The 22,904-nt window shown below is 42.9% G+C and overlaps 4 protein-coding genes across 6 annotated transcripts; 2 read left to right on the top strand and 2 right to left on the bottom strand.

Annotated features, from left to right (window-relative positions):
* Positions 1-133: 133 nt before the first annotated feature.
* On the bottom strand, positions 134-2,197 carry tmem35 (transmembrane protein 35). Its single transcript, XM_077733427.1, has 2 exons — positions 1,884-2,197; positions 134-1,202 (listed from the first exon to the last, which is right to left on the bottom strand). Exons 1-2 carry the CDS (start codon positions 2,001-2,003, stop codon positions 819-821), a joined length of 504 nt encoding a protein of 167 aa, XP_077589553.1. The 5' UTR covers positions 2,004-2,197; the 3' UTR covers positions 134-818.
* Positions 2,198-2,345: 148 nt separating this feature from the next.
* On the bottom strand, positions 2,346-5,731 carry arl13a (ADP-ribosylation factor-like 13A). 2 transcript variants are annotated; one of them, XM_077733425.1, is made up of 10 exons: positions 5,599-5,731; positions 4,797-4,916; positions 4,584-4,654; positions 4,259-4,511; positions 3,769-3,874; positions 3,506-3,702; positions 3,301-3,409; positions 2,920-3,145; positions 2,728-2,838; positions 2,346-2,636 (listed from the first exon to the last, which is right to left on the bottom strand). In XM_077733425.1, exons 1-10 carry the CDS (start codon positions 5,616-5,618, stop codon positions 2,581-2,583), a joined length of 1,269 nt encoding a protein of 422 aa, XP_077589551.1. In that variant the 5' UTR covers positions 5,619-5,731; the 3' UTR covers positions 2,346-2,580. The 2 variants fall into 2 exon arrangements, with proteins under 2 accessions (XP_077589551.1, XP_077589552.1); XM_077733426.1 differs by having other exon boundaries at positions 4,797-4,913; positions 5,599-5,721.
* Positions 5,732-7,253: 1,522 nt separating this feature from the next.
* On the top strand, positions 7,254-15,067 carry xkrx (XK related X-linked). Of its 2 annotated transcripts, none has more exons than XM_077733351.1 (4): positions 7,254-7,414; positions 8,436-8,758; positions 11,442-11,701; positions 12,637-15,067. In XM_077733351.1, the coding sequence occupies exons 2-4, from the start codon at positions 8,643-8,645 to the stop codon at positions 13,407-13,409; spliced, it is 1,149 nt and encodes a 382-aa protein (XP_077589477.1). In that variant the 5' UTR covers positions 7,254-7,414; positions 8,436-8,642; the 3' UTR covers positions 13,410-15,067. The 2 variants fall into 2 exon arrangements, with proteins under 2 accessions (XP_077589477.1, XP_077589476.1); XM_077733350.1 differs by having other exon boundaries at positions 7,776-8,758.
* Positions 15,068-15,531: 464 nt separating this feature from the next.
* On the top strand, positions 15,532-22,904 carry nox1 (NADPH oxidase 1). Its single transcript, XM_077732328.1, has 13 exons — positions 15,532-15,678; positions 15,748-15,843; positions 15,912-16,022; positions 16,339-16,423; positions 16,961-17,106; positions 17,470-17,663; positions 17,725-17,848; positions 18,352-18,444; positions 18,521-18,762; positions 19,227-19,389; positions 21,415-21,561; positions 21,753-21,877; positions 21,950-22,904. Exons 1-13 carry the CDS (start codon positions 15,634-15,636, stop codon positions 22,074-22,076), a joined length of 1,698 nt encoding a protein of 565 aa, XP_077588454.1. The 5' UTR covers positions 15,532-15,633; the 3' UTR covers positions 22,077-22,904.

The following is a 22,904-nucleotide window of genomic DNA, read 5'->3' as shown; positions in this document are numbered from 1 at the left end:
GTCATATTAGAATGGATACGTTGTCTTAAAATACAAAAAAAATAAACACTGTAGTATTTATCTTTCAGCAAGATTATTGTGGAATAAAGCCCAACTTTCACACAACTGTGGAAGTCAAATATCAAAGAAAAAGTGTATTTAACCATGTTTTTATTTGAACGTTTTAATGAGATTTCCATTTTGGGGAAAAAATAAATAAGTTAAACAAAAATCGCAATGAAGTGTATACTCTTACAGAGAGAGACCCCACACACACACAACTGATGAATTTCCATTTGACAATAAATTAAATCTAACGTCGCAACATTAGAAATGGGACATCCACCATTAATGGAAGCATGCACAATCCTGTAAATATTAAAAGGTGAAAGAGTTATTAGCGTCAACACACAAAAAATCACTGATTTTTTTTTTTTTTGGCCAAGTGTATAGAAATCAGTTTTTGTGGAATACCTGAAGCTTCCCACCACTAGGGGAAACTGTTTTGAAAATGGCAGGAATTAGTAGTAATGTTCTCCTTTATGTCATTTTACTTGAGCTACAACTTAAAGTTTGACAACTAAAAATGTAAATTAGGACACTTTTAAATTAGTGTTAAACCGCAAACTCTTAAAATAAAAAAGACAATATGGAATAAAGTTGGGAAACACTGCACTGTATGTATATTATTAGGAATGTTACAAGACGAAGTTGCATCCAAACGTATGGTGGTCCACAGTCAAGAGATGAGTGGTCAAAAGTTCTGAATATGCCTTAAAAAATATGAACAGCTCCCTTCACTCTATTTGGGGGGCAAATGGGGGGTCAAAAACACACTCCTAAGACTGCTTAACCTTATTTTTCTCCTGGTCGTTGACATGCTGCTGATGCAGCGGCTGCTGTTCTTCCCTGCTCTCCTCTCTCTCCGGCCTCTCGTCGCCCTGCCGGGCGATGAGCAGGCGGCAGGTGAGCAAGATGCCGAAGACCAGCGCGTGGGCGTAGCGCTTCAGGGGGTCCCCCACCAGCTGGTGAAAGAACAACACGGCTAGCATGACCAGCAGGAGCACAAAGTTGGCCACGTCCTTGGGTCGGCCCGGAACCAGCGTGAGGACCACGCCGCACGCCACCTCCAGGGAGCCGATGATCTTGCGGAGCAGGACGGAAGTGATGCCGATCTTTTTCAGGCCTGGAAGGGCTTTGGCGTAGCTCTTGTATGCCCGTTTCTGGATGGAAAATACATGGGATGAATGAATTTAGTGGTTGCCATGGACACCAATAGACAACAATTGTGTGACAATAGATTAATGGCAATATTATGTATCCCAACTTCTAAAAACTAATTTTTTTTGGGTTCGATTCCCACTTGTAGGTCGTCGTTTGTCTCAATTTAGGGTGTAGCCTGAAGTCAGCTTGGATAGGCTCCAGCACCCTCGGATTAGCAGTGTTGAAAATGAATGAACAGTCATAAATAATAGTATATTATATAGATTATTAAGCATCTAAGTAAATGATCCAGCAAAAAGATATATTTCTCCCATGTTAAAATCATTACACAGTAATCCCATTTTAATTGTATTATCATTTTGTAATGGCGTCTCCCTGATTCGCCATATTAAAATGAGCTCATGAACTCAATTCCACCTGATCGCCTCATCCTAGATGAGCAAAAACAATAAATCTCCGGAATTTTTAGACACATGCATTCACGGCCTACTTTGCGCACCGATGCGTGTTAGTAGAAAAACCATGGTTACGGTGGAACCAGACCTCCATTGGGAAGCCGAAACGAGATACTAAGAGCGACGTGAGGCGTTTGATTTGTGCTTGTGTTTGCACTGACTCCAATATATTTAGGTCAGCCCCCACAGAACAATGGCCTCCCCCACCTCGCATTTCTCACTCACCATCTCGCCGTACGCGTCTTTGCTGAGCCTGGGTGTCAGTTTGATGGTCCCCATGAAGACGAAGAACAAGCCGAGAGCGAAGGAGAGAGCCACGATGGTGATGGTCCTCGGCGAGGGCATGTTGGCCGCTTGGGGGGCGATGAGGGATGCGAGTCGGCGAAAAGGATGCTGCGGCAGCTGCCTTGGATGGATGGGAGGCGGGGGTGCCTTGCCAAAAAGTGAGCCTGCCTGCACACACAACCTTTGCTCGTCCGTCGCGGGAGCGCGCGCAGCTTCTTAAAGGCGCAGCCACACTTTTATATTATTTCCGGGGAGGGGTTACCGTATTGCCGATACTACTGCACCGATACTGGGTTTATTGGTTCATTTTATGAACCGCTTATCCTCACAAGGGTCGAGTGTGGAGTTTGCATGTTGTCCCTGGGCCTGTGTGGGTTTTCTCACAAGGTTTAAATACATTGGTTGACAGTTTATTTTCTATTTTTAATTGCTTCAAACACTACATCACACTTACATGTTAACCCATTTGAATTGGGAAGACTGGGAGAACATAGACAGAGAAATAGTGCATGTTTCTTAAAAATGGTTTGGTTAAAAAAGTTGCAAAATGTCTCACACTTTTTCCTAATTTGGAAGATGAAATGATCTTTAGTAGATTCCAACGTATGTATTCAATTTGTCCAGGCTTTTTTTTCCTTTATTGTTCTTGTTGTTGTCGCTCCTTCAAGGCAAGGATGGCTTTTCTGTAGAGATCTGCAAAGAGTCGAGATTGTTCTTACAAAATCATACAGGATAGTATTTTAAAGTTGACATGTCAATATATAATTTGGGGTGTGATTCTCACCAAATGTGGTAGAAAATTGAACCGGCTCTGAAGAGGCTCCTGAAGTTCCTTCTGTGTTGATCTTGTTTCTCCTTTTAACTCTCACCACCTTTTTCCTCTTTTTGGCCTTGACTGAACACACAAATTATCGCATACATATTTGAGTCTAGTAATCTTTTGATTTGAGGGCATGAAACTATCATCAGACCTTACCTTTGGGGGGATTCTGCCCATTGTGGGGTCCGTCTTCCTTGACTTTGACCTTCTCTCGGGGTCTCCCCTCGCTGCTGGGGATGAGAGCGCTGCCGACCTGCTCGTGATCCCCCCGATGGGCCTCCTGTTCCTCTTGATCATTTGTGGCTTCCTCCTCTGGTTTGGCTTTCATCAACCTTTTTTTGCGTCCACTTGATTTCTTCATCTTCTTTTTCAGGGTCTTTTCCTGCCAAATGTCATTGATCTCGCCCATAAATCTAATATTCTAAGCCTTAAGATATTACTATGTCGTTTTTAAAATACTTCAATTTATTAATTAAAGGGGGTATTTTTGTAAAATATTTTTTTTGCGTCCACCATTAAAGCCAAAATCCAACCCACCTTTTGCAGGATGTTCCGAATAGGCTGCAGTTTGGCCTTCCCGGTGCTCACATTCCTCTTGTCTTTTGCTCTGTGAACTTGGCGAAGATCCGTCTTGCTAGTTTTCGTCCTGTGGTGACACAAATGTATTTTAGTCAAGTTTTTGCAACCTTCTATCAACGTCTATCCTGACTATTGATGTAAATATTGCTAGAGTCTAATTCACCGTTCACTCTTGGTTCTTCTGGGCTTTTCCACTTTGTCGTCCCTCGGTCTGGCCTCCTGGGGGGTCACGCTGTCCCGGGCCACACGGGCACACAGCTCTCCGTAGTCCAAGCAAACGGCTCGCAGCAGCCAGCGAAGGCCCCGCAAGGCTTTTCGGTCCGACCAGCGCCGGAGGTCCATTAAGGCCGAACAAGGCTCCTGGATTCCAGTTGGAGTGATGTGAGTTAGTCTCGTAGTATGTGCACCGGCTTGCGCCACACTTACTATATGGCACAGAGAGCGGCTTTGGTTGACTAGTTTTTCCAGGGAGAGCATCTCGATCAGATCGCTTGCCAGAAGAGCGTTCATTTTGTCTTGCTTGTTGGCCAAGCTGCAAAAAGACCAGCAAAGGTTTTTTAAAGGTCTGAAAAAATTTCTAAAAATCAGAATGACTGCACTAGTAATGTCATTTCACCTATATTTGGGCATTATTTTTCTTCCTACTTTGAAACATTCCTTATAACTACTCCTGTCATTTACGATTTGACAATAAAGTTTGAAATAATTCAAATGGGCATGTAGTTTTTTGTCAAAAATGTATACATAACCACCAAAATTCGAAAAAAATAAAATTTCCTTTTTTAATGACTCTATTTTGTTAAAAGTTAAACAATTGACCCAATATACGTGACTTATATTACATACATATCTATATCATGCCGCTAGAGAGCGGTGTTGTCAAAGTTTGAATGTTCAAGAAATGTCTTGCAATTACACTAAAATGGGTTTTCCTGCCACTCTGGGCTGCTTGAGCAGGAGAGCCAGAACCTCCTTGACTTCTTTGATCCTGGATCGGTCGCTGGAGTCCACCACAAAGATGACACCGTGCGCTTCCCCGTAGTGCTCCCTCCAGGACCCTTGCGCCGTGGCCGAGCCCCCTACGTCCAGCAAGGTGACCAGATAGTTCTCTAACCTCAGGTCGGTCTTCACACAGCCTTGCGTGGGACCTCCTTCCACTGTGTGGGATACTGCAGTAGATGAAGGAAGCAGTATTTCGTTACCGATAACCCAATATAATGTTAAATGCATTCACTGCTGACCTCTCATCATTCCTCTGATGGAAGACGTCTTTCCCGCTTTGTCAAGACCCACCACAAGAATGGTCATTCGCCTACGAAAAAAAATCAATATTTTACTTGCAAACTGAACAATTCAAAACTCTCAATACGATTCCATCGCTTCATCAAACGATAACCACAACGGATATCCAAAAAGGCCATAGTATAGCATGCATGCTGGAGGTCAAAGGTTACCTGATGGGTTCCTGGATTTTGGAGAACCAGGTACAGCAGTTGCTCATGAGGTTGAACATGTTGTCTTGAGGTGAACAGGGTGTGCACATTGGCCACCATTTTCTCTGCAAACGGTATCTGCTATACACACATGCAAAAAAATGGTCATTGTGACTTTTTGCATGCATTGATCCAATCAAAACTCGAGCTGCGGAAAATCTAGAACGCGGTTGGAAAATTCCTTCAATCAAATGCCATGTTGTCATTTAGAGGAACCAAAACATGCAAGAAGAACTGTCCGTTCTTTCTATTCTGTAATCTAATAAAGCCAGTTGGGATTGGCTCTCTTTTGCCAAGTTGTTAACAAGCTGACCCACATTTTCCTTCCCACTGAACCAACGTTAGGTTGCAAGAGACAAACAAAACCAAACAATGTATTCTTAAAGTTTTCAGAGAAAAATACATATGGGCCACACTTTTATGAATTTTTTAAAATCATTTTTACAATTGATTACATTTGTTTTGATATTTTCTTCAGCGTAATTAACTGGATTTTCTTCAAAATGACATATAATTATTCTAGATTTTTTTTAAAATGCATTACCATTGAAATTATTATTTAAAAACGGATCCTACAATTCAGTCATTCATTTTATCTAAAATTATTTGGCTTGTTTAGCTATTGACAATTGCAAAACAACAATAATAATACTAAAATTGGATGGTGGCCCCCATATTTGATCCAGGGGGCCGCAATTGGCCCCTAGACCGACGATTTGCAATCACTGACATCATCAAAAATGGTATTGATAATAATACTTACAGAAGTAGACCTCGGTCCATGCATTTATTGGCGCTCACCTATGCACCAGCATCTTGCACCCACCTGTTCCAACACTTAATCAGGCTCACACTAAGCCTGCGCTCGCCCCATTTGGGAGGCGGCGTAACGTTTGTTTTGGTCTGGCAGCCAATCCCGGCCGCCTATGAGATGGGATGCCGTTTCCTCTTTAATGGGACTTATGGGCATCCTCGCGAGGTTTGCTTGCTCTAAATGGCCTAAATGAGGCTCACCGGGTTGACCCGCCATGTCGGAATCTGGCAACATATGGCGTTTGGCAGCGTGGAGGCCGAGCCTGACATTTGTATTTGTATTGTACTTTATATTAATATTATTTCAATGCAAAATTATACAGTATTTAGACACTCACTTTTGTTAAGAAACATAGATGCTTACAATATAAAATGGGGTACATTTTACAGTTGTTTTACTTTATTATTATACTGTACTGATTGATATCATGGAAAAAAGTAGTGAGTCATTTCTATGTTGTTTACTCTGCCATGCCTTTATTAGAACATATTAATCTTATCTCGATTAACACAGTAAAATAAGTTTATCGACAGCAGATTTACACATTACAGCAAGAGGATCAACCTGTTACTCAAACTGAATCATGCCATAGTTGAATGCAGTACAGAACAATACCACAAGACGGCAACAAAACCAATAATACATCTGTATTGAGGCATTTCTATTTGGAGAAAAGATAGAGACAAAATGTGCAGGTTGATTAAGATAGTGCACTTTGTTTTAGTATATTTGTTCCCATATAAGTAGTTTTTATACAATTCCATCAATACATACAATTAAAAACAAAAATCTGTAATTTAGAGATGGAAAATAACAGTTTATAGAACGATTTGAAGGTGATCTTAAAAGTTCTTAATACTTTTTGTCCATAACACTGACCACTGATGTCAGGGTAAAAAATAAACAGCTGATGTCAAGCAAAAGTGCCCCACCCACCCACCCACATAGCACACATGCCTGAAATCCCCCCTGACAGTCGATTTGGCCCTCTCCGCTCACATTCCAATTCAGAAAGCGCCTTTCAAACAAAGGTGGCCAGCTTTTCCGCCATCCGCGTAATGAGATTTCCATCTTCAGCCCTCCCCGAGGCCCAAGCGGAGCAGTTTGGAGTCAGTGACCCAACCCGCTACATGCATTAGTAATGACCAGCCTGCATTTGCACCGCCTGCTTCCTCCCCGGAACCAGGCGCAACTCATTTACTGAGATTAAATCGGACACAAAGTAGATTACATGCTCAGGGGGGTTAGTGCAGCATTGTATTTTTTCCCCTCAACAGGAAACAATCGAAAATGGAATCTTGTGACATCACTAAACTGTTGCTATCATTAAAGCTGTTCTCAGTATGCCACCAGTAGCCATCATTTTTATTTTTGCTATCCAGCTGTGTGGGATTGGCCAATGCCGATTTTATTTTGGTAAAACTAAATTACTGCATAAGTGAACATTTTAATTAGGAAGAATAAGTTCAATTTGTTGTACATAGCTTTCAGTGAAATATTTCTTTTACAATTGGCTTCATCATTGCAGCCCACTACAAAAAAATGGCTTAAATTTCCAATGACCTGGATTTAAAGGCTTTGTGGCTCGCTCCATTTGTCCACAATGTCATTCTTACTGCAAACGGGAGCTTGTTTTGTGTGGAACGGTTAACAGTTAACGCTTAACCTCAATTTCAACAGGCGTTCCCGTGAGTCGTGTGACCTGAACATACGGCGTGACAAATGAGGACATGTCTGCGTAAAAACAAAGTCAGCGTCTTGCCAAGTGAGTCACTTTGTTTTTATTTCTCTTGCTCGTCCAAGGACTGCCAATGAGTCAACACTAAAAATGGAAGTGAAAAGTAACTGAATCCTCAATGCTAAATGTATCTCGTGAAATGTATTCCAGTCCTTGTTTCACTTTGACAAGATGATCGACTACTTATAAACACCAAAGGTTGTAAAAATATAGCTATATTTGCTGATATATGACAATATTTTGTATTGCAAACATTTTGGGTCAATTGCTATTCATTTTAGGGTCACTTTCTGGTCCATTCATAGGCTATGATTTATATTTTGCAAGATTATAATTAATTTAGTCAAAAGTGTTGATTTAAAAGTGTTATACTAAATGTGTTTCATAGGAAATAAATGCAAAAACACCAATCCATTGTAGTGAAAGGCCATTCAACCGGATGTGGCTCTTCTTCGCCTGCTCTTATTCTGAAGACAATTCCCAACTACATCCGTCGTCTTGTTTGGTTCAACGCTAGTTTACTTGCACTTGATATTCCCCCGAAGCACCAGCATGCCGTGAAACAGCTGAAAACGCGCAACCGCAATCACGGCCGTCTTTTGCCGCTGTCTCGAAATCGCATATCGGACGATGAGGGCGAAGAAATAAACGCCATCTGGAGATCTTTTGGCGAGGATTCAATTGACAGCGTGACGCGGCGGAACTTCCACGCCAACTGACCGAGCGATCGTCACCGTCACAGACGCTGACGCCGAGCGAGGTACCGCTGCAAAAAAAGGGCGTCTCAAAACTTGGCGTGCGTCCGATTTCTTTGCAAGACACGTCTCCAAACTTGGCGTGAGTCCCTTTTTTTGAAAACACATCTGAAAACTGCGTGCGTGCTATTTTGAAGAAACATGATGGCAGGTTGGAGAGAAAACGCCGAAGAATTTAGCCTTCAACTAGTAGACGTTCCATCGTTTGAATGCGTTCGTGGTTAAAGCAGTAGGAAAGAAAGAAAAAAGTTTTTTTGCACCCCCCACTTATCTATTTTTGACTCTCCATGGAGGAGCAAGAGAGGGAGATCAGCTACCCGGAGCCGTCGGCTTCGGGCAGCGCGCTGGTCCTGGTGGTGAATCCGAGTCGAGTGCGCCCCCCACTGGGTGCGGTACTTGCTACGGTGCTGTACTGCGCGGAGCTTCTCAACGCCGCCGTCCTCTGCAGCCGTTACAAGCGCACTGATGACGAGCATTGGCTGGGCTTCACCATCGCCTTCATGCTCCTGCCGGCCATTCTCATCCAGTTCACGCTCATCTTTATCCATCGGGATCTGGGTCTGGACCGCCCGCTGGTCATCCTCCTGCACATGCTTCTCCTGGGGCCCGTCATCAGGTAGGCAAAGTGGGGCTGGGCTGGGCTGGGTGCGGCAATAGGACGATAGGTTGCGATATATCGCGGTGCGCTCTTATCCGCTGTATTGGTTTGTCGTTTCGATTCGGGCGTCTCATCGCGTTAGACCAGGGGTTTTTGAACTTTTTTTGCATTTTTTAAAATATATTTCACAATAGACTCTATTGTTTTTAATGTATGTTGGAGTGGGAAAAATTCTATTCTCGGTTCATGAGCTAAGTTACTGCCCATCTGCCAGAGTCATCATAGCGTTGCTAAGGGAACCAACAGACATAATCGAACATTGATTTTGTGCAATCTACTGGTAGGCTCTTTAACAAAATAAATAGCTAAATCTTAAGACCAACCGTATGCATATATATGTATATATGAATATATTTCAGCAACATGCTTATTTATTTATGACCTAAGTATTTATGTCTAAAATGTCTTTTTCTGTGTCTGTATTCTCTTTCTACTGTGACAGTGAAATTTATCCCGACCCCGAATCAATAGTTCGAGATTTCACTCCCAGTGGACTTTATTTTGAAATCTCCCCCTATTGAAACACAGCTCGCATTGCTTAGCAACCTTGTTGTTAATTATTTTTATTGAGGCTGTTTCTTGGCTGACCCCCACAGTGTCCCCTGCACACAACTGTCGAGCGACATTTAAAAATACGCGTGTCGAAAAGCGGTCTAGAAATAGCCCATCCCGCTTTGATTCTTGAGGTAATTTGGAGGAGAGAGAACCTGTTTGGCGGCACTGCAGTCATTTTACATTCAAATCCTGGCCCCAATCCCGATTTCCTATGCTTTGATTTGTCTACGTTTACATTTGTGGAAATTCTTGTTACTATTTTTGCCACAGATTAGCTAACAATCTGATTGCACCGTTATCCAATCGCCATACCAAATCAATTTGGCATGCACTTTTTGGTACGCAGAAGAAATGCCTTATAGACAAAATCCTTCTTTTTTTATTAGATGCAAATGTATTGTTTGTTTGTTTTTCAATGAAGGCTTTTTTTGCAGAATCCTGATCCTTTAAAATTTATGGATGAATGATCCAATCGAGTATTCAATAGGAACCTTTCTAATCCTGCTATACTTTGGAGAAGCCATTTTTTTAACTGCCCTTTTTCACCAGCTTTTTATCTGCTTTGCACTCCTTGACGCCGACCAACATCCGTAAATGATTGAAGTGGACAAAGAGCGGGTGGTTGCCTTTTAATATGACACCGGGGCAAGTCAGTAAAAACAATGAGCGCTTCACAGTAGCATCCTTCCTTCCTTCTGTTTTATCTCAAACTGACGTAAACACGGGGGCTGTGGCGCCCGTCCACTTCCTGCGCTATCCTCGGACATGATTTAATGAGCGCTCTCATGACTACTCAGAAAAACATTCCCTGGAGTCCATAGTTCAACATTCAAATGAGAAATTGCAAATAATTGTGGCTGCATGGGCTAAAAAAAAGGCATGCCTGCAGCATACTATTTTTTTTCACAGTTTATGTCAAGTGTACTCCATTTTTTTCCTCTGTGTGCCACTTGCAGAAATTTAAATTTCTTCCACTTGAGTTGATTGGAAAAGAAGAACGGGCCTTTAAAATGTTTTTTTTTGTTGGTGTGTACGCCTGTTTTTTATAACTTAAACTCGTTTACCTTAAGCACATACTTGGCTTACCAAACGTCTTCATTTCTGAATCAGGCGCCCGACAAGTCTCTGCACGTCGGGATTGTCGGCGTCACTTGTCATCTCTATGGCCCCGCCCCCTCGCAGACCCGAGGCCAGGCGGCTTCAAACAGGAACGTCTTGCTAAAGTGCTGGTGAAAGAATTTCCTGGCCTAAAATGTATGGCAACACACCAGTCATGTAAACATCCGCTAGCATTAGTGACCTTAATGGAAAAGTACCGGTTCCGACCGGTGTGAAAGAATGCTCCGGTCAGTCTAGCACGGTGGCGGCGGTGATAAGGGGGGGTCAAACCCAGGTCAAGGACCGTGTATACGAAATTAGCGGCTGGCCGGCAGCATTGCAAAACATTCCGGCGCAGTGGTGTGAGATGACGTGTCGCCATGATAGTCCGAGTTTGGGCTTATTTTAGAAATACTACCTCCCTGCAACCCCTTAAAGGGCGGGTGTCGAATGTGGGGGAGTGGTCCGATAGCTGCTTTCTAGCTCATTCCTACTGTATGTACACAATTTAAGAAGTTGTGTGATGAAGTGTACTTTTGCCCATTTCCTAGTTGCAATCCCATCCGTTTTTCTGCGGTTAAAACATTGTCTTCAATGGCAGCCAATGGTTTAACTTTATATACACACAAACTTGATAGACGTCCAGTTCACTTCAACTGGCAAGCAAGTAAACCTTTAGGGCAAAATTTCAGTTTGACACCCCTGTCTTTAAAGCCTTGCCCCGCCTTGTGTGAACAGTGTTTTGTTTGTCCTGGAACTTAACACAGAGACCATTCACCTTGCAGACAACCACGCCCCTGTTAAGCACTGTGGGAAGTCGTTTCCCTGCCTCGGGCTGCCCTCTGGTGGAGCCTCAAGGCATTCGAAACATTTGAGGGTTTTTTTCTAGTCGTCGATGGCAACCTTCGAATGGCATCCCATAATAACATTTGAACGGAATGCGCGTCTAAAAGTCTTCCGGTCTCACGAAACGCCTCCTCTCTCATAGATGTCTTGACGCCCTGGTGGTTTACTTCCGAGCGGGCGGGAAGGAGGAGCCTTACGTGACCATCACCAGGAAGATCTTCCTGAAGAAGCACGAGCAGACGCCCACGGAATGCCAAGTGAGCCGCTCGGAGCGCATCCTGGCCACGCACAGGAACGCCTTCAAGCGCACCAGCGTCATCCAGGCCTTCCTGGGCTCCACGCCGCAACTCACGCTCCAGCTCTACGCCACCATCCAAGAGAAGTACATCCTCCCCGTACGACGTAAGCAAAAGTCTCACAAAAAAAGCACAACACCCGGAAAAGGGAGAAACTATGTGGAGTTTACATTTTCTCCCTGGGCTTGCGTGGCTTTTCTCCGGGTGCCCGGCTAACAGTCTAAATTGCCCCTAGTTATGATTGGTTGTCCTAGGTACCTAGGGTTGGCTCCAGCACCCCTAGCGAGCCTCAAACGCAAATGGCAAATTGAAGTTGACAAAAAATGGTTGGAAAAATATTAATTTAATCAAAGGAAAAAATCTATGTATATATGTGAGTTTTTTTACTCCTTGGTGATGCTCTCCAACATTTTCCAACTAAATTTGACCCTTTTCTTCACTTTAGTACAATCCGCATGGTTAAATTGAATATGTCAACAGAGTAGCTAATAAGAGAGGAGCAGTGATGTGTACAGATTGTGCGGGAGAGCTTGTTTGACAACATTTCATAGAAGGGAACTTTTGACTTATTAGTTTAAGTGAAGACTTGGCCAAAGTGCGGAAGTTATGAAAGCTTGCCATTCTTTTTGTAACGGGCGCCTTTTGAAATAATTGCATTGACGCGTATTTAGTAACTGTCGCCCGGTCGGTCCTATTTATAGTTGTTGTGGGCGGTGGGTGGATGCTTTGCAAACAAAAGCTTCACACAAACAATGCCAGCCAATCGCAAAGGACGACCAATCGTAGCTAAGGTTAGGCAATTTACAGTCTTCAACCAAGTAGATGCATGTATTTGAGAAAACCCACGCAAGCTCGGGGAGAACATCCAAATTCTCCACCCGGGATTGAACCCTCGACTCTAGAACTGCGAGTCCACCGCGCTGCCATTTAAAATGTTAACATGTGCCGCATTCAATGTTTCTGGGAGTTTTGGAGACCAAAAATATAAAGCCTTTCTTTTAAAAAGAATGATTGAGAATGACATGTGATTGCCATCCACAGTGACCCTGATGATCATCGCCCAAATCTCGGTCATCTACGGCGCCCTGGTGTGCAGCGTGCTGGCCATCGAGATCCGCTACGACGACTACAAAGTGCGCTTCGGGCCGCCCGCCTACCTGTGCATGATCCTGTGGCGAGGCCTGGAGATCAGCACCCGCGTGACGGCGCTGGTCCTCATGAGCACGGCGCTCAGCCACTGGGTCTTTGCGGTGGGCGGGGCCAACCTGCTCTTCTTCTTCTTCCTGCCCTGGGCCGAACTGTGGGCCAAGAAGGGCTCGCTGGCCCGCGACGTGGAGAAGAACTTCTCCCGGCTGGGCACGGTGGTGGTGCTGAGCCTGTTCACGCTGCTCTACGCCTGCGTCAACGTCTTCTGCTGGTCGGCCGTGCAGCTGGACCTGGCCCACGCCGAGCTCCTGGATCGCCGCCAGCGCTGGGGCCGGCTGGCCGCCTACTACGCCGCCCGCTTCGCCGAGAACCTGCTCCTCATCTCGCTCTGGTACTTCTTCAAGTCGGACTTTTACGAGTACGTCTGCGCGCCGCTGCTGGCCGTCCAGCTGATGGTCTGCTACGGCCTGGCCGTGCTCTTCATGCTGCTCTTCTACCAGTACCTCCACCCGTGCCGACGCCTATTCCGGCGCAACGTTCACCATTGCCTGCCCTGCGTGGGGCGCCGGGACCCCGCCGCCTTACCCAGCTCCTATTCCACCGCCGCCACCATGCCGCTGATGTCCGACGGGGAGACGCCCGTCTTGGACGTTGCCGAATATCCTTGAGGGGAGACAAAAAAAAATGGTCGGAGAATAGCGGAGGATGGCTTTTGGTTTAGTCGCGTGGCATATGGTGACAAGCAAAAAATGATAAAGGGGGTGTGTTGGGAAATCTTGGTGGATTCTGATTTAAATGAGGTGCTTTTCAATGGAATTTGTGGCGATTGGAAGGTCGTTGATGAAGTACAGTGAACGTTTAAATGAGTAGTACTACTTTGCACCCTAATACAGTACTTTAGCGATATTCTGGTGCCAGCAATTGAGATATCGTTTTAGGAACTTATGCTAACATAGTATTGGCTGCCATTAACAGAGCTAAACGTCCACATTCAATTCATTCCATTTCAAACGAATTGGACGTCTGGAAAAAGTCGGTGGCAAGCAAGAGTGTAGGATGTCAAACCCAATTTTGCAACAATATACTTTTGCAGTATTTTGGGAAATTTTGCAGTGAAATCTCAATCTTAGCCTCGTATGAGAAATTGATTACGAAGGAGATTGGGCGTGTTCTTTTGGCATTTTGGAAAGCTTATGAAAACTCTAAAAGGGATCAAATTAATATATACAACATGAGAGGTTCACTAGTAAAATTATTGAAATTATTTTCACGGGTTAATTAGATTTTAATGCCATCTAGGACAAAATAACTTTTTTTTTGCTTGTCACTATATGTCTAGGGCAAGAAACTTTGGAGTACCCGAATATTTGATGGACCTAAAAATGTTGCCTCAAGTGAATTTCAACCGCAACACGTTGACATTTGAACTGAAATGACCGACGACTCCATCAAAAGAAAGCAAGGCCATGATTTGACTTGGCTTTCCTCCCAAAGTGGATTGATTTGCACCCCCTGGAGAATGTAGCCCCCACCTTGGGACAAAGAGTGCCTTGAGAACAGCTGCCTTAATGGACGCGGCCCAAAAATACAAAAACAAAAATGTTTGCACCGCCGCGTCTTCCTTCCAAAAGTCAAAGTCGGAAGGAGTCGCTTTTGGTGGTGGAACTGCTTCGACCGGCTGACGAGTGGCCTCGCCTTGCTCAAACTGGTTTTTGGTCTGGGACAAAAACAACAAGGAGATCTGTGGGAAACAAACATGGCCGAATGAGCAATTGGCATTTAAAAAGCGGATGGGAAAATTGCAACAACAACAACAAAAATATCCTACTGCCGTTGGAGTGGATTTTTTAAAACATGGAAAACACCTTAATATTAACATGTTATTTCTTTTTATCACTACTTGAATGACTAAAGTGCACCTGATAGCAAAACTAAAATAATAATAATAATAATTCCTTTATAGATGCATGAACAAAAAATGTTTTTTTGGAACACTTAAAAGGAGTTTTAAGGTTCCAATTTGTTTTCATAACAAAATAATTTCAATGAAATGGCTTACCAGCGCCACAATAAAAAATATAAAGAAATTTCATGCTAAAATTTTGCAAAGAATGGCTTATTGTTCTTCAATTTTTTGGAGAATGGCGTTTGTGAAAGAAGGTTTTCAAACCCATGATAGTACAATTTAATTGGAATCTTCTGCTATTTTTATTTTTCACCATTTTGCTAATGAATGTTCACTTTATTTTTTGTTTTTGCAGCCGGTGCCTTGCGTACTACTATCTTGTATGACTTGAAAATAGTAATTAAATCATTTTTTAGAGCACTTTTTTGCAACACAATTTGGGTTTTTTTTCTTCTTTTAGGTGATCAACCAGGAACCAAATTATAGGCTTATTTGACAAACAATTGAAGTTTTAGTGTTAAGAAAATAGCCACTAACAAAAGGTTAATCGGAGGATCAATTTGGAACAAAAAAAAGTTATTTATTTAAATAGTCACAATTAAAAAGATTTTAAAAAATCAATGATAATAAAAAACACTTAAAGATGTCCAATGAAGTAACCAATGGAAAAATTAAAACAAACAAGTCTGACGTCTGTAGTTATTTAGAAATGTCTTCCATCCATCCATTGCACTTCCTCATTTCTCTCCATCTGACTTCCTGACAGGTCGGAATGCCGTCCTTCGACTCCGTGAGGGAATTCTACCGTTTCCTCAATGCCATATTTCAATGTTGTCGAGTGTGTGTGTGTGTGTGTGTGTGTGTGGGGATGTAACTTCCTTGTAGGTCAGATGACACGCACCCAGTAGGAGGAGAATGCGGCCATTAAAAGCGGCGAGACGTCGCGCCTGCTCCGCGATTTCACCGCAGGTCTTCCTTCATCCAACATGGCCAACTGGATTATCAACAACGGGGTGACCTGCTTCACCCTGGTATGAAACAAACTTAATTCTCCGTAGGAAAAAGGCGGGTCCTGATCCGCTTTTGTGTTTTATTTGCAGGTGGTGTGGATGGGCATCAATGTTTTTCTATTTGTCTGGTTTTACCTCTTCTACGACTTGGGGGACCAGTTTTTCTACACGCGACATCTTTTAGGGGTGAGTTGATCGAGGAGAAAAGTGGGTGGAAAATGGAAGTTGATTGTGGGTTTTTATTGTGGTTTCAGTCAGCTCTGGCTTGGGCCCGAGCCCCCGCGGCCGTCCTCAACTTCAACTGCATGCTCATCCTTCTCCCCGTGTGTCGGAATCTTCTGTCTCTCATCCGTGGCTCCCTTGTGGTACGTATTGTTTTTTAGGTAACTTTTTACAGTGGACAGCCAATGCAAAATTTGACATTTAAGACATTTGACCCTTTCACGCACTCAGTTATTGACAACAAATTCAAGTTTTTGATTAATTCCAGTTTTTAATTGGAGCAAAAGCTGTTGCTATTTTGGTGATTCCAAAAACTTTTGCGGGGCACTTAAGACCTTATTTGTTAATTTTGAGCACAAATTCATCACTATTGCATGTTTATAGTATATGTATCATTAAAAAAATGCTCATTCAATCAAGTGATTTTAATGGTGTCTCATTTTTTTTGTCCATTTTCAGTGTTGCAGTCGCAGTTTGAGGAAGCAGCTGGACAAAAATCTGGAATTCCACAAACTGGTGGCCTACATGATTGCCTTGATGACAGGTCAGATAATAAAAAAAAAAAACATCAACAAAAACTCCAATTTAGTGATAAGATGAGCTTAAAGTTAACCCACTTGTGGTTACGGGAATTGAGCTGCGATTGCGGAAGGCCGATTGTTCATCAGGTTTGTCTTCTTATCTGCTTCGTGCTACGTATCGGGGAAACGTATCGCGTGAATTGGCAGATTGTGGACAAGCTGGGCGTAACGACACTTTTTTTTTTCTTAACTCCAGATGACCTGACAATTTGTTGAATTGACTATCTTTTTACACTGCAAACGGCAGATAAGAAACAGTACTTTTTCCCTTATCTGGAAATGTCATAATTGAACAAACCGTAGAGTGTTGTGACGTCATACCTTGAGATACGAGCTTAACCAAACTCGTATGTCGAACTTATCAACTCGCATCTCAAATCAACGTTTACCATAGAAATGAACTCCATACAAATGAATTTGTTCCCACCTTCTTAAAAATTGATTTGAAGCAGATGGATACATTATCAAATGTAAATTTAGTTTGTTTGTTTTTGTGCCAGCCGTTCACGTGATCGCTCATCTCCTGAACTTGGAGTGGTACAACAACAGCAGGCAAGGCGATTACGACGCCCTCAGCACGGCGCTCTCCGATCTGGAGGACACGGACAACACCACCTACCTCAATCCCATCAGTAAAAGCTCTCTGGTCAGTCGCCATATTATGAATCTCACATTATAATACGTTGAATGGCCACTTTAACGTCAACTTGATTTGATGTGGGACATTTTACATATAATATTTAGATTTTTTTTAAATAAACGGATTAAGAGAACTGGTTTAAAAGCCAAGAATATTCATTTTTTTATAGATCTAAAAGAATGTTTATTTGAGTTTTTTTTATATACATTTGGATTTTACAAATTGATTTTTGAACTAGAAACACAGAAAAAATTGTTTAAAAAATGACAATGATTGATTTCAAAGGGGGAAAATCATGAAATGTAATATACATTTATACTCTTGATAGTTTGCAGCGGGATATGAAGTTTTGTGGTGTGTTTTTGTCAGGATCCCCAGCAAGCTCCCACTTACTTGGTGTTCACCAGCATCGCGGGCATCACGGGGATCATCATCACGCTGGCCCTCATCCTCATCATCACCTCCTCCATGGAGGTCATCCGCCGCAGCTACTTTGAGGTCTTCTGGTACACGCACCACTTCTTCATCATCTTCTTCGCCGGGCTGGTCATTCACGGAGCCGGGTAAGAGGTCGCCGTCGGGTTACCGCCCATCGCCATCGCCAACCCTCACCCTTCTTTTCAGACGCATCGTGAGGAGCCAGAGCGACGAGCCGCCGCACAACTTCACCATCTGTAAGGACCGCAGCGCCGAGTGGGGGAGGATTCCCGAGTGCCCCGTCCCACAATTCGCGGGGGGCTTTCCACAGGTCAGTTTCTCAAATGCCTACTCAAAAATATTTTATTTATAATGAATAAAACTCAAATAAAATTAGAATATAACAAGTTGAATATTTAAGGCTTTTGATCCACTTCTTTTCTTCCATTTGTTTTAGATATCTAGATATTATATCTACATTTTTTCCTCCTTACCCTTTAAAATTTCTTTGTAAACAAACTGATTTTTAAAAATGTAATATTTACTCTTAATATTTAATCTTATGCAAAAGATTGAATATTTGCCCTCTTTTTTTATAAATACATATAAATCTATAAATAAATCTAAAGTAAAAAGACAAAACACTACAAGAGAATATTTGCTATAAAAAGGCTCAAAGAGAAGATTTATACTCATTTTAATGTCCAAAAATGATTGGAAAAGCTGTCAACTTAGTTGGAAATCGGGATAAAATGGAAACTACGACCAAAAAATGACTTGGATATCCCTACTCGTCCCACAAGCGCTAACCAATCATGTCCATTCTTATTCCAGACCTGGATGTGGGTAATCGCCCCGATGATCCTGTACCTGTGCGAGCGCCTGCTGCGTCTAGTCCGCTACTTGCAAGCGGTCCATTTCCGAAAGGTGAGCGGTCGCCGTCCATCCGGGACACAAAAAAAAACAACCCTTCCTTCAATTATCTCCTTTTTTTCGCCCTCAGATCGTGATGCATCCCTCCAAGGTGCTGGAGTTGCAGCTGGTCAAGAGCGGTTTCAAGATGGAGGTGGGCCAGTACGTCTTCCTCAACTGCCCGGCCATCTCTCAGCTAGAGTGGCACCCGTTCACCATGACCTCGGCCCCCGAAGAGGACTTCTTCAGCGTGCACATCCGCTCGGCCGGAGACTGGACGGAGAAGCTCATCAGCATCATGCAGCAGCTGCCCGAAGGCGCTCAGGGACCCAAGTCAGTACATTTGCCCAAAACCACCGCACACCCTCACATTATTGCAAGGGTTTCAGACATACTAATATATATACTAGATATACTAATATTTAGATTATTTTTTTGTAAAGGAATTAAAAGAATTGTATTAAAAGCACTGAAAAATCAGTTTTTTATAGATCTAAAACTAAATTTAGCTTTTTTGATCTATTTTTAGATTTGACAAAATGATTTTTGAACTAAAGACAGAAAAAAAATGATTAAAAAAGGACAATTATGGATTTAAAAGAGGGAAAATCTGGAAATTTAAATATATCTATACTATCCATTTTAATTTGATCTTAAAACAAAAAGTCAGCACTCATGGTTTACTTTCCCGGGCCACACAAAATGATTCGGCGGGCCAGATTTGGCCCCCGTACCGCCACTTTGACATCCCATGCCGCACACACTAACAACATCGCCATCTTTTTTGTCCCAATCAGAATGGGCGTGGACGGGCCCTTCGGCACGGCCAGCGAGGATGTGTTCGACTACGAGGTGGCCATGCTGGTGGGCGCCGGAATCGGCGTGACGCCATTCGCCTCCATCCTCAAATCCATCTGGTACAAATTCAAGGAATCCAACCCCATCCTGCGCACGCGAAAGGTAAGGAGGCGCCGCGACGCAACCCGGTGCCGTCGTGCGGAACAACGCCCATTGTGGCGGCTTTGTCGAGCGCTCTATTTTCTTAGCTGGAAAATTACCACGTGCATAGTTTGTGGAGAACTGGTTTACTGAGGCTTAAATGTCACCGCTTGTCTCCTGGCATTCTTCACTTGAATGGCCTCTAAAAGTAATTGCACGCTTTCATTCCTTTGGAATCTTATTTGAAAACTGATGGGATGAAAAATAGTATATTTGTGGGCCAAACTCAATGAAAAATGGACACTTAAACAAGTGAAAGTTTGTTTTTTCTCCAATTTATATGTGCCACCATAATAGATCTCATGTCCTAGTTGGCCTTGTGGCAAAGTACCCTGGAAGATTCCTGAGGTTAAGCAGGGTTGGGCCTGGTTAGTATTTGGATGGACTACCTGGTGCTGTAAGCTCTTATGTTACCAAGGAGAAAAAGCTCATGTAAAGTTCTATTTGCTCAAAAAAAACTTTAGACTTTTCTTGGTGTTCTTCCATGTGGTGCTCCCACATTCCAAGTAAATATTTTCTGTGTATTTGTAATCAAGATCTTCATATGATGACCAGGGAAAGTGTAGCCAATTCGTGGCCTAGTGGTTAACTCACCTGTCTCCTGTCTGGGAGGCGTGGGTTCAAATCCCGGTTGGGACACTTTTTCACTTAGTTATTTCTGAGGACTTCTTGGAAAGACACTCAAATGATTACTAAGGAAAGTGTAGTCACTTGGTTGGTGCAGAGGTTAGTGCACTGGACTCCCGTGTGGGAGACCTGGGTTCGCTTCCCGCTGTCGCCCTTTGGCTGATCACCGAACCAAGTGGTCTGGAAAATGGAATAAGAAGAAGAAGAAAAAAAAAGAAAAACTTTTTAATTTTTATCAAACACTTAGTCATACTTTTCAGCAAAAGGTTATATTCCGAACTGCCTTCGGCAGTTCGGAAGACACTTGATGGACCTGTATGTGCGAAAGGCGTTCTCGGGTCGGCCTTCGGCCGACCCTCGACCGCTTGCTTGGTCAGTGAACCGCCGACACCGGGAAGCGAACTCACGTTCTCTCAAAGGTGCAAAGGCGAGTGTGCAACCCACTACACCAACTCGTGCCCCACTTATACATGGGTGTTGAAACGTTTTATCCAAGGAAATGGGGTAAAACACTTAGTCATTTTTCCCACAAAATGCTTCATCCACCACTTAATACTTATTCAGTTAAACACTTATATACTTAGAACTTATTCTTTTAACTGAATAATATTGGGAAAATCTTTGCATGCACTGGGATTTGAACCCAGGACCACAGAGGTGAAAGACTGATGACTTAACCACTGGGCCACCACCCGGTGAGAGAGAATGGTAGTACTTGTACTTTTGTCTCTTTCATTTACCCTCAATAATATTGGGAAAATCTTTGCAAACACTTGGATTTGAACCCAAGACCTAAGAAGTGGAAGACTGATGACTTATCCATTGGGCCACCACTCTACAGGATGAGATTGTAGTATTTGTTGTTTTTCCACTTTTCACTCCCAGATCATACTTAGTACTTTATGGTACCTTTCAGTGGGAAAAGTTAGGTAAGCAGAGCAAACCAGGATTTGAACCCAGGTCCACAGAGGTGGGAGGCCAATGACTTATTCACTGGACCACAGGCTCCCAAAAGTAACCAGTAGTATTAATTGTTTTGTGCAACTTTTGTATGATAAGTGGACACTCTACCTTTTGTAAAAAGTAAAAATGAGGAAGTCCTGTGTGTGTGTGGTGAATATGGGATCCAGTTTGATAGAGACCAAGAATGTCCTCATGCTTTTTCTGGATGTCTGCAAATGTCACACTACACATGACTTTGACATTCCATTTCAACATTTAAAAAAAGAAATAATGTTGTTGTGTTCCGGTTGAGTCAGTTTTGTTCCATGTGCGCATTTCCAATGATGCCATGTGAGGGAGGGAATGTGCACTGGAAAACACACCTTGACTGACTGTCATTAAATCTTTTGTTTGCAGATTTACTTCTACTGGTTGTGTCGAGAGACCAACGCATTTGAGTGGTTCGCTGATCTCTTGCAAGTTCAAGAGAGGGAGATGGAGGAGAGGGGCATTGGAGATTTCCTCACCTACAAACTATTTCTCACTGGATGGGATCAGAGTCATGTATGTTGCAAAATGGCACCCATTTAAAAAATACATATATTTTTTGTGTCATGTGAGGATCAGCAACATATAAACCAGTGGTTGCTTCCTTTGGAAAAGTGTCTGCAAAAGTAGACCAACTGGATTTGGTCCTCTATAGTTTTCAGTGCCTAAAAATGGCCTCTCCACACGAACTCCCATTTTTCCTGTAGGCCAATCACGCCATGGTGCACTTTGACCAGGAGACCGACGTGGTCACCGGCCTCCGACAGAAAACCCACTACGGAAGGCCCAACTGGGACAAGGAGTTTGAGCAAGTCCGCAAGGAAAACCCCTCGTAAGACCACCCCGAGATGACGAGATAAAAATCAAAAGCAGTTCCCTATAATGTCACGTTTTACCTTTCCAGGGCGGTGGTGGGGACATTCCTGTGCGGCCCGTTGGCTTTGGCCGAGGTCTTATTCAAGAAATGTGTCAAGTATTCGGACGTGGATCCACGCAAGACCAGGTTCTACTTCAACAAGGAAAATTTCTGAGCTGGAGGGAACAACCACGGCATTTTTCTACGTTTGGACCTGTTGAGGAATGTTGCTCATCGTTACCTGAGACCGAGGAGGACGTGCACGGGAGGAACGTGCACACGCTCAAAACTTTTCATGACAAAACGGGGACTTTTTCCCCCCCGCCTGTCAAATGCCTTTCCCCCCTCCCCTCCTAGCACTGCCAACAATGGATTTGCATGCAGCACTAAATTATGGGCAATGTTGACTACTTCTAATCACCATGCATTCTTAATGGAGGTTAATTGGATTTGGTATAATGAATTTGAGTCATTGGCCCAGTTTATTCTAAATGTACAGCCTTATTCATGATTTAAATCTATATTAACTCAAAATATACATGCACACACATTCTTACATACATACTTTTATACACACACTCAGATACATACACACACAATTAAATACACACTAACACACATTCTTAAACACACACACACAATTCTTAAATACACACTTAAATACACACACACATACAAATACACACACACACGTATTCTTATCATATTTGCTTTCCGATGCATGCAGACTATGTAAATAAACTTTTGTAAATATGAAGAACCCCTTCAAAATGAGCTGTTTCAAAGTAATAATCCCCTTTTGCTTGCCATAAAAGTATATCTTGGGAGTGCTATTATCTTTATCCAAAGTGTTAGGAGACAGAAGGATGTCTAGTGGTCAAAAAGAGTGAGCTAGCCCGTAGTTAATGATCCAACTGGACCTTTTTATATGAAGAATACAAGCACCTTTGTGTGTCATCTTGTCTTTACATTGCATTTGAATAAAGAATGAAGCAAAGAAAAA

This window comes from Stigmatopora nigra, chromosome 14 (assembly GCF_051989575.1).
Source record: "Stigmatopora nigra isolate UIUO_SnigA chromosome 14, RoL_Snig_1.1, whole genome shotgun sequence".
NCBI lineage: Eukaryota > Metazoa > Chordata > Actinopteri > Syngnathiformes > Syngnathidae > Stigmatopora > Stigmatopora nigra.
The sequence above is the reverse complement of the archived record's forward strand: the minus strand, read 5'-3'. Positions and strand labels throughout refer to the sequence as shown.

Coding starts and splice junctions, on each gene's coding strand:
- arl13a (XM_077733425.1), bottom strand. CDS start 5,618: ATGGACCGAGGTCTACTTCT. Junction 3,875..4,258: donor GCAGGAAAACCCATTTTAGT/GTAATTGCAAGA, acceptor GTCTTTTTGCAG/CTTGGCCAACAAGCAAGACA. Junction 3,410..3,505: donor AGAAGAACCAAGAGTGAACG/GTGAATTAGACT, acceptor GTGTCACCACAG/GACGAAAACTAGCAAGACGG.
- tmem35 (XM_077733427.1), bottom strand. CDS start 2,003: ATGCCCTCGCCGAGGACCATCACCATCGTGGCTCTCTCCTTCGCTCTC. Junction 1,203..1,883: donor AAGACGCGTACGGCGAGATG/GTGAGTGAGAAA, acceptor TTTTCCATCCAG/AAACGGGCATACAAGAGCTA.
- nox1 (XM_077732328.1), top strand. CDS start 15,634: ATGGCCAACTGGATTATCAACAACGGGGTGACCTGCTTCACCCTG. Junction 21,562..21,752: donor CTGGATGGGATCAGAGTCAT/GTATGTTGCAAA, acceptor TTTTTCCTGTAG/GCCAATCACGCCATGGTGCA. Junction 21,878..21,949: donor GTCCGCAAGGAAAACCCCTC/GTAAGACCACCC, acceptor TTACCTTTCCAG/GGCGGTGGTGGGGACATTCC.
- xkrx (XM_077733350.1), top strand. CDS start 8,430: ATGGAGGAGCAAGAGAGGGAGATCAGCTACCCGGAGCCGTCGGCTTCG. Junction 8,759..11,441: donor CTCCTGGGGCCCGTCATCAG/GTAGGCAAAGTG, acceptor CCTCTCTCATAG/ATGTCTTGACGCCCTGGTGG. Junction 11,702..12,636: donor GTACATCCTCCCCGTACGAC/GTAAGCAAAAGT, acceptor TGCCATCCACAG/TGACCCTGATGATCATCGCC.